The 15,448-nt window shown below is 39.4% G+C and overlaps 1 protein-coding gene across 1 annotated transcript; it reads right to left on the bottom strand.

The window, feature by feature from the left end:
* Positions 1-4,009: 4,009 nt before the first annotated feature.
* Positions 4,010-7,306, bottom strand: LOC136229077 (ADP,ATP carrier protein 3, mitochondrial). The gene is made up of 4 exons (XM_066017640.1): positions 7,163-7,306; positions 5,639-6,128; positions 5,001-5,372; positions 4,010-4,536 (listed from the first exon to the last, which is right to left on the bottom strand). Exons 2-4 carry the CDS (start codon positions 6,104-6,106, stop codon positions 4,240-4,242), a joined length of 1,137 nt encoding a protein of 378 aa, XP_065873712.1. The 5' UTR covers positions 6,107-6,128; positions 7,163-7,306; the 3' UTR covers positions 4,010-4,239.
* Between the last annotated feature and the right edge of the window lie 8,142 nt (positions 7,307-15,448).

Genomic DNA, 15,448 nt, shown 5'->3' with positions numbered 1-15,448 from the left:
GTAATCCAAAACAGTTGTAACTACAAGGTTTATTTTTGTACTTTTCCCTTTTTTTAATTAGGAGAGAGAAAGTGTACGTTTAAAAAGAAAAAACTCCCAAAATTATGATTTATGTAATATCGAAAACGTAGTTTCATTTTGAGATTGTCAACAGTCATTTTTAGATATTAATTGAAGTTTAGTAGTCATAATGTTCAAAAGTATAAAATTGTATAACTTTTATATTTTTAAAATTTAATGATCATATTCTAAAAATGAGTAAAGTTCATAGATGTAATTTATTTGTAAATGTAGTATGAAATTTTCAACAATTTTAACGTAAATCTTAATAACTAAATGAATTTGGTCATTCATTGTATCTATGCTTATTAAATTTAAGTTTTAAGATGTTTTAAAATTTACCTAATCAAATACTATGCAATGTGATCAAAACCATGGATTCCATTTTCTTATTTCAGACTATATATCGTTAAAACTTACAGTGTGATTAGTTTTGCTCTGACCAAACCACCTGCTTTGTCCAAACGCTAGCCTTTATTCCCTAAAAAATATACCTATTTTATTATTTCAACGCAACTGGAAAGTATCAGTTTGGTAATTGATCCACTAAATAGAAAAAGAAATACATTAAAAAGTAATTATCAAAGAATTGAATTTCATAATGTAATTTATTTAAGGGAAAAGTATAAAAATAAACCTTGTGGTTATATTTATTTTCGAACAACATCCATGTGGTTTAAAAGTTTGCAAAGTGGTACCATGTACTTCATTCCGTTAGCAAACATATACCAAATTGACTAACGGTGTTAAAAGTCAAAGAAAAAAGAGTTAATTTGATCCTTATATTTATTTATTTTCATAAATTGATCTCATTATTATCTAATTATTACAAACAAACCCCAAAATAAAAAATAAAAATAAAATATATCTTCTCCATCTCTCTTAATTTTTTTTTCTTCTTTCTCTCTCCTCTCTCTTGATTTCTCTCTCTAAAATAAAGCTATACCCATCAAAACTTTATCTTCCATTCAAACACTTACATACATTTAGTCAATAATCAAACTCGACTACAAATGATAAGCTGCTTATCAAGAATACCAGTAGCTGAACACAAACAATTCATTCATTCATTATGACGACCCAAGTGCCTCTGCTCCTCGTGTTCAGTAATGTCAAACCCCATTTTAGGAATTAAAACTCTCCAAATATAGTAATGAACAAGATCAACAAAATGAAAATCGATTATTACTATATCTACATAATAAAATTGTAATTAATTATCTCTCAAATATCAAATATGAGTTGAGTTCGAGTTTTCTTCATCTTTTGATGGAAATAATCAGCCAGAATTACTCTAGGAAATAGTGATTCAACTTCCTCCGTTAGATCAAATTGTAAACTTCTTCTCACGTTATTCCCCTCCGATGATGCTTTTCTTTTTGGCGCCACCGCCCTCGGTTTTCTGGGCGCCCCGGGCATTTTGTCATCGCTGGAATTTTGTGATCCAAAGAATCAGGAGTTTTGAATCCTCTTCTTCCGTATCTTCTGTTGCCTTCAATTCTCCTAGCGACACTTTTCTCGTAGATTCTACATCTTGATTTTGATTAATTTGATCCTTGGTTTGTTCTTTGTCTTGAAGAGTAATCGGATTTAGAATATGATGATCTTATTCTTTGTCTATTTGTAGTCCAGTTTGATTATTGACTAAATGTACTTGAATGTTTGAAGGTGAGATTAATAAATATATATATATATATTGAAAGTGTTGATGGGGATAACTTTATTTTAGAGAGAGAAATTAAGAGAGAGGAGGGAGAAAGAAGAAAGAAAAAAGAAAAGAGATTGAAAAGATGATATATTTGATTTTTATTTTTTATTTTGGAGTTTGTTTGTAATAATTAGATAATAATAGGGTCAATTTATAAAAATAAATAAATATAAGGACCAAATTAACTTTTTTCCTTTTGACTTTTAACACCGTTAGTCAATTTGGTATATGTTTGCTAACGGAATGAAGTACATGGTACCACTTTGTAAACTTTTAAACCACATGAGTGTTGTTCGAAAATGGGTGTAACCACAAGGTTTATTTTTGTACTTTTCCCTTTATTTAATTAATATGATAATTCTTGGAATCTAAGTATTCAAACCTTCTCATCAAGAATTAAAGAGACTATTAAGTTAATATTGTTCAGAGGTATTTGTTTAATCTATTTCAACTCGTGTTTTCATGAGTTTTAGTTGTTTGGTGATACATAAAAAGCATGTTTTTTCTAAAAACATAAAATCTCTGCTTTTACAAACCAAACGGGTCCTCAGCCTCATAATTTCCTTTTTCCCTCTTTACTTTTCGCACTTCGATCTCACCAGCCTCTCTGACATAATGTTTGTTACTTCTACTGTCTTTGACATAATTTTTGTTGCTTCTTCGGTGGTCGTTTCATTCTATGTTTCTTAATCTTGAAGGAATGTAATTCCGATAAGGATGACCTTATGATCCAACGCAGTCTTTGTGTCTTCGACTTTTGACCAAGTTATGAAGGGTTGTGCAACTCCTTTAGCAGTTCTGTGTCACATGGATGATTCCATGTCTGCTGATGCGAGCTGAACTTACGTCAGATGGTAGCGATTTGAAGATAATTATGAGTTATGTTGATTTCATGTGTACTTCAAAGATCTTTTTTATATATATTAAAAGAGAGGATAACAGAGTCTAAAAAACACTACATATTACATATTTTTGGAAAAGAAAGTCATCGACAATTATATCTCTAACAGTCTGAGGACAATTATATCTCTAACGCAGTCTTTGTGTCTTCGACTTTTGACCAAGTTATGAAGGGTTGTGCAACTCCTTTAGCAGTTCTGTGTCACATGGATGATTCCATGTCTGCTGATGCGAGCTGAACTTACGTCAGATGGTAGCGATTTGAAGATAATTATGAGTTATGTTGATTTCATGTGTACTTCAAAGATCTTTTTTATATATATTAAAAGAGAGGATAACAGAGTCTAAAAAACACTACATATTACATATTTTTGGAAAAGAAAGTCATCGACAATTATATCTCTAACAGTCTGAGGACAAGTAGATAGAATATGACAGCCAAGAAAATTATAATCAGCTAAGTTGGCTAGATAGTCAACAGCTGTGTTTCCTTCTCTATACGAATAACATATTTGCACTATCAATTCCGTTTGGAGCATTGATAATAATGGTTGTGTTAGATGCCAATGTTCATTGATATTAGTTAGTCGCGTTATTGAGAAGGATCTTTACCACATTTGCATTATCAATTTCAAGGATCACCTATCGGTAGCCTAGTTCCCAAGCAAGACGAAGAGCGTAAAATGCGCCCCATAGCTTAGCAATCATCGATGAGCATGCACCAAAAAATATAGTAAATCCACTGCACCAGGCCCCATTATCATCTATGATTAAGCCATCTATACTTGCCCGGCTTCCATTAGCCAAGACTCCATCTATGTTGATCTTAACCTAATTTTGTGTTGATCTTAACCCAATTTGGCGTTGTCATTCCTCTTTGTCCGATTTAACAAAATCTTGTCGGAAGTTCTCAATGGCAAAGATTATTTCTTTAGCTTTAGCTTTGAGAAATAATGGATCTTAATCCAATTTTATTTTAATTGGGTGGAGTGTTGTCATCCTATAATTTTTCCTCTTTGTCCAATTTAAGAGATTCTGTTGATCTTAACCCAATTTTATTTTAATTGGGTGGAGTGTTGTCATCCTATAATTTTTCCTCTTTGTCCAATTTAAGAGAATCTTGTCAGGAATTCTCAATGGCAAAGATTTTAGCTTTAGCTTTGAATAATGGAAGAAAATGTGATTGAAGCATTCAATGATCATTTTGAACTCTTAATTTCTTGTTCACCTGTGTATTAACTTGTCCAGTTATCCTTTTGAGGTATTTTTTAAAATTAAAATAGTAAAATTTAGGTATCAAAGTATTAACTATCATAAAATTCAGATACCATTGGAGCAAAATTTTGAACCATTAATAAGCACAAATTTTTATTGCAAGGGAAAATTATCCAATATAAGAAAAGAAACATTCAAAGCTCTTCTAAAAGCACTCAAAATTTAAATGTGTTCAATACAACTATGTGGGGTATCATATTAATTCCCTAAACACTGGGACCGTTAATGTTTCTTCAAAAATTATTCAAACTGGGAACATAATCCCTCTTTCATCATCATCGTCATTCTACTATAACTTAACCGCCGCCGGAGCCATATTTCTTGCCGAAGACAATCAGCTGAAGTTTGTCATAACCAGCAAGCACACCAGCACCTGCTACAGCACGAAGGATGTTTGCACCAGCTCCCTTGAAGAGGGATTTCGTCCCTTCATTCTTCATGATCTGGTTGAAGGCGTCCAACGAGCTCTTGTACTTCACAGCTTCTCCTGATGTCATCATCATTCTTCTTCGGACAGTATCAATTGGGTAGGAGGCCAATCCAGCACCTATTGTGATTCCCCATCCCAGCAAGAAACTAGCCAAGAAACTATCCTGTAGAAGATAAGAAAAAAGAAGGATTAAATACAGACAAATTCATAACGAGTCGCCTGTGTCAGGCATTGAGATGACTTCAGCATATAATGAAACAGATACTAGGACGCATATTTCATGCGACCGTGGCATAATTTCACAATTTGTCAGTAGTGTAACAGATTTTCATATCATAATCATGTTGTGTGATTCATATATTCCACATGATTATAGATGATGTAAATTTAACCAAAATGATATTTTTGTCAAACGGGTCGTGTCAGACGGATTATTTCTGTAAATAGTGTTGTCCGGTCAGATATAGATAGAAACTCAATGTTGCAAGACATCACACTACAAAGGCCAAAATAAACATAAAAAACAGTAACATATATAGCTATCAGTATGCTATCTTAATGCTAAACACAATTGAAAAACAAATTTTTTGACAGGAAAAGAGAGAATGGTTTCCATAACAATCGTACCTGCATATCACCGGTCAACACGACTGGCTTAAGAGAATCGTACATTCCAAAGTAGAGCCCACGATACACGATAATTCCAACACATGATATGTTGAAGCCACGGTAAAGTCCAGCAATACCATCAGATTTAATGGTTTTTCTATAAACATCAACCATACCATTAAATTGCCTTTCACCACCCTTTTTAGCTGCCTTTGCATCATTAGCTAAACGTGTACGGGCATAATCTAAGGAGTAAACAAATAGAAGAGACGAGGCACCAGCAGCTCCTCCAGATGCCAAGTTCCCAGCAAACCACTTCCAGTAGCCATCTCTGTCCTTCTTGAAGTTAAACAACCTCTTGAAGTAATCTTTGAATGCAAAGTTCAGAGCCTGATACATGTTTAAAGTGTTAGAGTAGATATTTCCACTAATTAGCCGAGGCTACATCTTTAGATACAAATAAGAAATGCTATAAACTAGAACTTGGGATGAAGAGCTTCTGTGATTGAGAATGAACAATAACATATATGTCACAACAAAAAATTTATTTTTAGAATCAATAAAGGGTACTAACATATTCTTAATGATTACTATACAGAAAATAGAGCAAAAGAACAGGTCTAAAACTAATCAAAAGAGAATTAGAAAATTAAAACCTGAGTGGGGAAGTATCTGATAACATTAGCAGTGTTTCCTCTCCAAAGAGCAATCATGCCTTCATCTTTCATGGTTCTGGCAAAGCAATCACCGATTCCTTTGTATGGCTCAGATAGCCGACCAGACTTGATCATTTCATCCTGATTTTGAATCAGGAGTTTAACACGCTCAATTGGAGCAGCTGCAGTCTTAGAGACGGCTGCTGAAACACCTCCCATAAGGAAATCAATCATAAAGGCACCAGCACCTTTCTCAGCTGGTGCTTGCACAAATACAGGCGAAGGGGATGATGAAAGTGCAAAGCCATTTCCCTCAAGTGCAGGATGCAAGTTGTTCTGTAAACCATTACCATATGCACCAGCAATGCTATAATTCCTTGCTTGCAAATTAGGTGAAAGCTGAGAGATAAAAGAGGATTGCCCACTTATCTTCTGGAACACTGATGGATGCCTTGATCCATCTGCCATGTTTGCAACTCAAGATGGTGACCTAAAAAAGGATAAACACAAATTATACAAGCAAAATATAGTAGATAAGCTTCACCATACTGCTTCCAAATCTTCATAACAAGCAGACAACAAGATCTAATTCACTGCATAAAAAACTCATACGCCCGACTCTGAGCACAGTCTTGACTGATTAAGACACTCCAAACCCTCCCATAAAATTGAAATACAAACACATACAACAACGTGAATTGGTGTTGGGAGCTTGTGAAGTAAGAAACTTCGAGCAAGAAATTTACATGTGAATCTCATTTGGTCATACATACAATATTTTATAACATCTACTTTCATGTGAATACAGGAGTAACCATCAGACCAAAACGAAGTCATGGAAATCCAATCAACTCATTCAGATAAAATACATTCCAAATCACATGATACCATTTCTTTTCCCCAATATGGAGCTCAAGAAACAGCACCAAAGACCAAGCAGCAAGGAAGTACTTTAAGATCGTAATTTCTGCTTAATACATAATTAAGCACCTAAACTTATCACTTTTCTTGATCTTATACTTGGATCAATTATACACTCAAACTAGTCAATTTTGGACCTGGTGAAAGTTTGAATCCATGGTGTGAACTAGTCAACTTTGAAATCTGCAAATAAACAATAGGGACGCCAAAGATCCAAAATTGACAAGTTTAGATGTATGAAAGGTACAAAGTAAACATTTAGGCGCCAAATGGGAAAACTTCCAAGTTAGGGGTAATTATGCATAAAGCCTAATTTCTTCTGTTGAAGATAAACTACCATGGGGCAAACCAGACAGTAAACTAAATGAAACGACCATCAACAGATTGATCTAGTATTTTCAGCTGACAAAATAAACAACCGCAAACGCCTACTTAAGATAAATGTAAACAGAATTTTCAAAGACAGATTAAACAAGCAAATCATCCAAAACATCCATCCATTTTCTAGGCAGCCAAACAAACGATACAAGAAATAACAGATCATATAACGGAGATCAGAGAAGCAAAGTAAGAGAAAGCGATCTGAAGGGAAGAGAAAGAAACCTAAGTGAGGTCGCCGAAGTGGAAGAGAAAGCTAGTACAGTACAGCCTCTACCTCCTGGTTGTGAGCAAGATTTGACGGAGACAATCTCTAATTATATGCGCGCAAGTGTTTAGGGTTTCGCTTCTGCAAAATGACGAATTTGCCCTCTGTGATGGCTTTTGACATAAAAAAAATAATATATATATATATATAAATATTAGGAATTTGATTTTTGGGCTAATGCTTCCCCAACACCCTTAACTTGTCTAAATTGGTCATTTTACACTCTCAACTCATCGAATGTCTTATTTACCCCCTTAACTCCATAAAAGTGTTATTTCTTACCCCCTCAACTTGTCCATTTATCCCCCTAACTCATAGAATGTTCTATTTACCACCTTAACTCCATAAAAGTGGTATTTTTCACCCCTTACAATCCGTTATCGAAGCCTAAATTGATAATTTTTTTTTAAACGTTAAACCTATATTTATGCTATTTTGTAAGTGGAACCTAAATTGATACTTCCCCAAAAATCATAGGCCTATTTTGGTACATTATCCCTACATATAATGTATTTAACTTGTTTATATTAATGTTCTTGTTATTTGTATTTTTTATTTGTTATTTCTCTTTTCAACTTTTTTGACTACTATAAAGGGATAATAAATACTATTTTTATGGAGTTAAGAGGGCAAATAAGATCATAAGTGGTGAGAAATACCACTTTTATGGAGTGAATGGAGTAAATAGGATATTCGATGAGTTGAGAATGGGTAAAATGACAAATTTGGACAAGTTAAGGGGGTGAGAAATACCATTTTTATAGAGTTAAGTGTGTAAATAGGACATTCGATGAGTTGGAGATGTAAAATGACCAATTTGGACAAGTTAAGAGGGCTGGAGAAGCATTAAGCCTTGATTTTTCAAGAACTTGTCAAAAAGCTTGATTAGTCCCTAAACTTTAAAATTATCCTGATAGTCACCTAACCTTGTATAAAATGTTCAGTTAGCCCTCTGAACTTGCGTAAATTGTAAAATGTAATCAATTGATCATTCCGTTGCAAAACAAGTAAGTTAAATGTGTAATATGTATTACACGCGTTTAAAAAAAAAAGTAAAACGACCAAGGTCGCGGTATGCAATTCTAATAATGGAGAAGACAAATTTTATAGTTGAAAAAATAAGAACTTCATTTTTAATCTATTATGGGAATTATGTAATAACATTTTAAGACGCACGTAATACATATTTGGCATTAAACTTTGATAACCCGCGGAGCCCAAAACGGGTTATATTCATTGCGCAAGCCCAGCCCAAATTAAAGCCCCATGGGCTAAGATTGGACGGGACCCGAATGAAGGAAGCGGGCGCAGCGAGTAAACCGCCCCGAATTCCTAAACGGAGCGTCAAGACTCCCACTCAGAACCACGTTCGTTGCCATGAAAGCCACGAAAGGGACATGGCCTAAAAAGGGGTAACCGCCCTCAAAACGTGGCCCACTAAGGAGTAACCGCCCTCGGCGGTTACCCAAAAAATACCTATAAAAGGCCTTAAGAATAAGGGGGAGGTACGTTCACATTTTTTCCCACAAAGCTATTGCTAAATTATAGACTCATTTTTACAAAAACTGACTTGATCGTCGGAGAGTTTTCCCGGAGATCCTGTCTCCGGTTTTGTTTTGCAGGTAACTCCGGCAAAGAATATCAAAGCGGATCCAGCAAGTTATCATTGGTGCGGTGAGCGTGGACCTTTTTTACCAACACTTGGTTAAAGGTACACGAAGAACATGTCAGAACCATCACGAACGACCGGTGTTACGACCAGATCCACTAGCATGAACTCCCGAAGTTCACGGATTGCAAATTCGCAGCCTGCAGGTACTCAGCCTGTGGTGCCTAGCTCGTCAGGCCCCTCGGGACAATTGGGTCCCTTATTGGAAGTGCAGGTGCAAAATGAAATGGAGATGTCCAATAGCGATTTCGTGCAGATGGCAGGACAGGTCTTGGCTTCGAATATGAGCCAGGCGGCTGGCGATCGAATGATTAATTTATTAACCGCCCTCGCCGAACGCGATACCGCCATGGCGCCTGCCCCTCAGGAACCTGTGGTTATCTCAACACAATCACCGACTATTCCTGTCATACCTGTCCTTCCGCAGCCATCTCAGGTGCCAAATCAAGTGGGCCAGAGTAGTCGCACGAATCCACACAGTCACTCGAGCAACTACTCGCACCCAGATCTCATTACGACGACACATCCAACCTGGCAACCATCCCAACCGTTGCCAGGAATGCAAGGCACTCTTCCGCTATAATAACTGGACCCTTTTCCTCACAGACGTTTGGAATTGATGACGCCTAACACAACTATGTCTGGGCGTGAGCACACATGGAACTTTGATCCTATAACGGGACGGCGATTGGTCCACCAACAGGCACCCATCTCAACACCGATGGGCGAGTGGATGCCATCCAGAATTCACCAGCAGCGGATGGAAGAGGTCCGACGAGTACCCGATATTGACTTAGAAGATCAATTACGGAGCATGATGGAGCGAATGGGGTACTCACCTCGGCCGAGAGCAGAGGTCCAGAGCGATTCACCTTTTGCCCCTTCGTTGCGGGAATTCATTCCAGATCACAGAATCAAAGCACCTGCCATACCAAAATACTATGGGGATCCAAATTCTGATCCTGAGGCTCATGTCAGGAACTACAGAGAGTTAATGGATGTTGCAGGGGCAAGCGAAAGCATAATTTGCAGGTTATTCTCGACAACTTTGGGCGGTGCGGCATCTGATTGGTTTCGATCTTTACCGGCAGAATCTATTCACAATTGGCAACAATATAGTCGGGATTTCTGTGCGAAGTTCGTGGGCTGTAAAGCGGCAGATGTGACAGATAGGCAGCTGAAGGAGATCAAACAGAGAAACTATAATTCCCTAAGGGAATTTGTTGTCGCCTTTAACGATATCCTGGTGCGATTGCAGAACCCAGATATCGTGAGTATTCGCAACATCATGGCGGATGGAACCACAGATTGGAGCATGCGGAAAGAAATCATCCGTAACAAACCATGCACTGTAGCCGAGCTCATGAAGATAGCAAAGGAATTCATGGAAGTGGATGATGTCAACAGGGAACATAGGGCCCAAACTCGGCGAGAAAGAGATGCCGCTAGAACCACTTCGGACAGTCGGCATCAGACCCAGTCCAAAAGTAATTTTGTTCGAAGAGGCGATCGTCCCTTTCAAGGTGGAGGATATCACACGCCACTAAACACGACTCGCCAAGAGGTGTTACTTTGGATCGAAAAGAGCCCTTTGAAGAAGGATGTGCGGTTCCCCGAGGTGAAAGGCCGAACCAGTTTGGGGCGCTATCCCAGTAAGTATTGCAGGTTCCACAGGTTGAATGGCCATGACACAGATGATTGCTACGAACTGAAGAAGGAAATAGAAAAACTGATCGAGAGAGGCAAGCTGAGTCAATTTGTAAGAAAAGAAACAGCTGATGAGAAAACAACGCTCCCGCATGAAGGAGAAACACGGCCAAAAAAGAAGTAGAAGAAAGGGGTGATAAAGGTGATAGCAGGCGGAATCTACGAGCCTCCAACAAAAATAACTCGCCGTGAACGGCGAAAGAGCAACACACATAGGGGGGATGCCCTCAATTACTCATTTGCGAGAATCACGGAGCCACATGCGGATGCCCTGGTGATCACGATGGCCGTTGAAGGATGGGACGTCAAGCGGGTCCTTATCGACACAGGCAGTTCTTGCAACGTCATTACCCGGACAGCATTCAACAAGTTGGGAATCAACGACGAGCGGGTGGAACACACCTTCATGGATGTAACTGGTTTTGGGGGTCAATCCTCCCAAACAAGTGGGCAGGTGGTGTTGGAGGCAGAAATGGGCGATAGGAATCTAAAATGGCGAGGTGATTTAGAATTCGCAATTGTTGATCTCCCACTGGCCTACAACATAATTCTGGGACGGCCATTCCTGTCGGAGACGGAGTCGCTCATCTCAATGAAGCATTTAACGTTACATTTGCCAACACACCAAGGGCAAGTCATAGTTGAAGGTGATCAACTTGTATCTCAACAGGCCTATACATTATCACTTGAACCAAAACCGGAAGAGGAGGATAAAGTCGAAGAGAAGCTGCCGGCGGAAGCATTAGGAGAAACGGAACTATTCGCCATCTCGAATGATAAGAACGTGCGAATAGCGGCTGGACTCTCAGAAGAAACAAAGAAAGCCATTACCGAGGTATTGATCCAATGTGAGTCGGCATTTGCCGCCCCAAATGAAGTGCTAAAAGGAATAAGCCCAGACGTAGCAACCCATCGGTTGAATGTAGATAAAGGGGCAACCCCAGTGCGGCAAAAGAAGAGGGGACATGCTCCTGAGCGGCAAAAGGCGATTGAAAAAGCAGTGGTGGACTTGCTAAGGTCGGATGCGATTCGAGAAGTCACCTATCCGGAATGGCTAGCCAATGTGGTGCTAGTCAAAAAGCCGAATAGAACGTACAGAATGTGCGTCGACTTCAAAGACTTGAACAAGGCATGTCCGAAAGATATGTATCCACTTCCTAACATTGATATATTGGTAGATGGAACTGCAGGATATGAAGCTTTATCATTCACCGACGTGAAATCCAGTTACCATCAGATACCCATGGAGAAGGCGGATGAAATCAAAACATCATTCATAACTCACCAGGCGACTTATTGCTTCAAGGTGATGCCCTTTGGATTGAAAAATGCGGGAGCAACATATCAGAGGATGATGAACAAGATATTTTCAGACAAATCCGGCGAGAACTTCTCGATCTATGTTGATGACATGATCATCAAAAGCAAGAAAATGCAAGACCACCCGCGGGATATCAAAGAAATCCTAGAAGTGTTGATCAAATATGGCCTCAAATTGAACCCAGAGAAATGCACATTCGGAGCAAGAGCGGGAAAGTTCCTGGGTTTCATTGTTAGCGGCAAAGGGGTTGAGGCGAATCCTGAGAAGGTTAAAGCAGTAATGGAGATGAAGACGCCAAGGAACATAAGGGAAGTACAGAGACTGAACGGGCGGTTGGTGGCATTAGGGCGATTCATATCATGCTCAGCTAGGCGATGTCTACCTTTCTACAATGCCATCAAAAAATCCAAGTCCTTTGAATGGACGCCGGATTGTCAAGAAGCATTTGAGGGGATAAAGCGATTACTATGTTATCCGCCCTTAATGAGCAGGCCGGAAGACGGAGAAGATTTGTTTCTTTATGTATCCGTCACCAGCATGGCGATATGCACTGTGATGGTGCGAGAAGAAGAAGGGCAACAATATCCAGTATACTACGTGAGCAAAGTCTTGAAGGACGCAGAACTCCGGTATTCGAAGTTGGACAAAATGGCCCTCGCGGTGATAACCACGACGACTAGATTGAAACCATATTTTCAGGCGCATACTGTCATTGTGAGAACTGGCATCCCAATGCGAAAGGTATTGCAGAAACCTAACGCATCCGGCCGGTTGATGGAATGGTCAATTCGCCTGCGCGAATACGATATCCGCTATGAAGGAAGACCAGCGCTAAAGAGCCAAGTGCTCGCCGACTTCGTGAACGAATTCACCTGGGATGATGATGAATGTCCAAAGGCACAAAAAGAAGAGTGGAGCATGTACACAGATGGGGCCTTATCTGCAGACGGAGCTGGGCTAGGAATCGTCATCAAAGGTCCGGAGGTTATCCGCCTGTATTATGCAGTAAAATTAACTTTCAAAACTACCAATAATGCCGCAGAATACGAGGCTATGATATGTGGATTGAGGTTGCTCAATGAACTCACCCCAGAAAGAGTGGTAATCTACAGCGATTCCAAACTCATGATAAACCAGATCACAAAAAATTATCTGGTGAAACATGAGGAGCTAGTAAAATACCATCAGGTGGTCAGCCGATTGACACAAGAGTTAACGCACAAGGGAGTCGTTTGGGAGATGGTGCATGTTCCACGAGGCCAAAATGCAAAAGCTGACGAATTGGCAAAAGCAGCGGCAAGTAGAGAACCATGGAGTCAAAAAGCATGCAGCTTGGAAATAAAATCGGCACCAGCATTCGAGGTTGATCAGATTATGATCATCGAGGAACTAGAAGACGATGAAGATTGGCGGATGCCAATCCGTCAATATCTGGAGCAGGGAGATTTGCCGGTTGATAAGAGCTTAGCCAGAAAAATAATTGGGCAGTCGGCACGATATTCAATGCGGGATGGAACTTTGTATCGGAAATCGTACACATGTCCATGGTTGAAATGCGTTAGTCGTAATGAAGGAGACTATCTGCTGCGAGAACTACACGAAGGAATTTGTGGCGCGCACGAAGCTTCGGCGGCATTGGCAAGAAAGGTCAAACTGATGGGATACTACTGGCCCAAGGTGGTGGAAGATTCCCAGAAGATGGTTGCGGAATGTCACAACTGTCAAATCCATGAGAATGAAAAGCATGTTCCCGGAGCTGAACAAATCACTATAATGACGGCGTGGCCATTCGCAACATGGGGAATTGATATAGTGGGTCCATTCCCAGAAACAACAAAGAAAAGGAAGTATTTGATAGTCGCAGTGGACCACTTCAGCAAATGGGTAGAAGCGGAGGCAGTAACCGCACAAACACCTGAGCGAATGATCGAGTTCTTACGAGAGAACATTATCATGCGATTTGGGATCCCGCAGAAGCTTATAACCGACAATGGCACCCAGTTCAACTGTGCCAAGTTCAAAACATACTGCGAAAGCATGGGAATCAAGAATCATTTTTCTTCTGTAAACCATCCCCAATCAAATGGTATGACGGAGGTTACCAACAGGGCCATGGTTCAAGGCATCAAGAAGCGGCTAGGTGACAAAAAAACAAGTTGGGCGGATGAGATACCCCATATGTTGTGGGCATACAGAACCTCTGTAAAGGCAGCAATAGGCGAAACACCTTTCTCGCTAGTTTATGGAGCCGAAGCAGTCCTACCTGTTGAAATCAAGTCGCCCACAGATCGGACGATTTATTATTGCGACACACAAAATCCTATCAACATCAGAGATGCTTTGGATTCTGTGGAGGAACGAAGAGAAAAAGCTTACATGCGAATGGCAATGTACCGCAATAGAATCAAGAAATACCATGACAGAAGAGTGCGAAAAGTAATGATCAACGAAAACGACTTGGTCTTGAAAAAAGCAGATAAAACACAGTCTAGAGATGGCAAAGGCAAGCTAGGCGTCAACTGGATCGGGCCATACAAAGTATCCAGGAAGATGGGACCGGAAATAGAAGAAATGAGTGGAAAGAAGCTCCCGCGCACATGGAATCTAGAGAATCTACGCCTATATAGAAAGGCCGAGTAGTTCGAGGAAATGACGAGTACTCTTTTTCCTTTTATGAGTTTTTCCCACTGGGTTTTCTGATAAAAGGTTTTAATGAGGCTTCGATCCCGCACAATTGGTGTACATATGTAATAAACTTTTTCTCGTCATCAATAAAAGTTATTACATTCACTCAGTATGTTACAACAAAATGCGGATTCTTTACAAAAACACATAAATGTGTTGCCTCTTAAAGAAAGGCGGATGCATGATTACGCATCACTCGCAAAAAACCTTAGGGTTAAAATCAAAAACACATAAATGTGTTGCCTGTTAAAGAAAGGTGGATGCTTGATTACGTATCACTCGCAAAAAACCTTAGGGTTAAAATCAAAAACACATAAATGTGTTGCCTGTTAAAGAAAGGCGGATGCATGATTACGCATCACTCGCAAAACCTTATGATCAAAACTTATGATTATTTTCGAAAGAAGAATTATAAGTTAAGGCATAAAATTAAGCGAATAAACGAGTACTCAAAATTGCAAAAAGGGTCTGGCCACCCTAGCTATGAAGAAACACAAATATGGAGTCGGCAAAAGGACAAAGGGCACATATAAAGGGCAAAAAAGTGACAATCACACACATATGAAAAGCAACAACCGAAAGAAAATATATATATCAGAGCGGTTTGTTACATGGTTTTTACATACAAAAGTCCAAATATAAGTTAAGCTATGCTACAGCTTCCTCTCCTTCGCCCCTAATGCCCTCTTGGACTGCGGCGACTCCCTCATCTCCTCCGGTAGGAGGATCTACTTCAAGCGAATCCTCAACCCTTGAATCGGTAACTGCTTCAGTAACCTCTTCGGTGAGAGGTACCTCTTGCACAGGTTGAGAAACGGCTTGGGGTGCCTCTCCTTCCGCGGGCTGAATAGGGATCTCGCA

The sequence above is a fragment of the Euphorbia lathyris genome, chromosome 5 (assembly GCF_963576675.1).
Source record: "Euphorbia lathyris chromosome 5, ddEupLath1.1, whole genome shotgun sequence".
In the NCBI taxonomy this organism is placed as follows: Eukaryota; Viridiplantae; Streptophyta; class Magnoliopsida; order Malpighiales; family Euphorbiaceae; genus Euphorbia; species Euphorbia lathyris.
The sequence above is the reverse complement of the archived record's forward strand: the minus strand, read 5'-3'. Positions and strand labels throughout refer to the sequence as shown.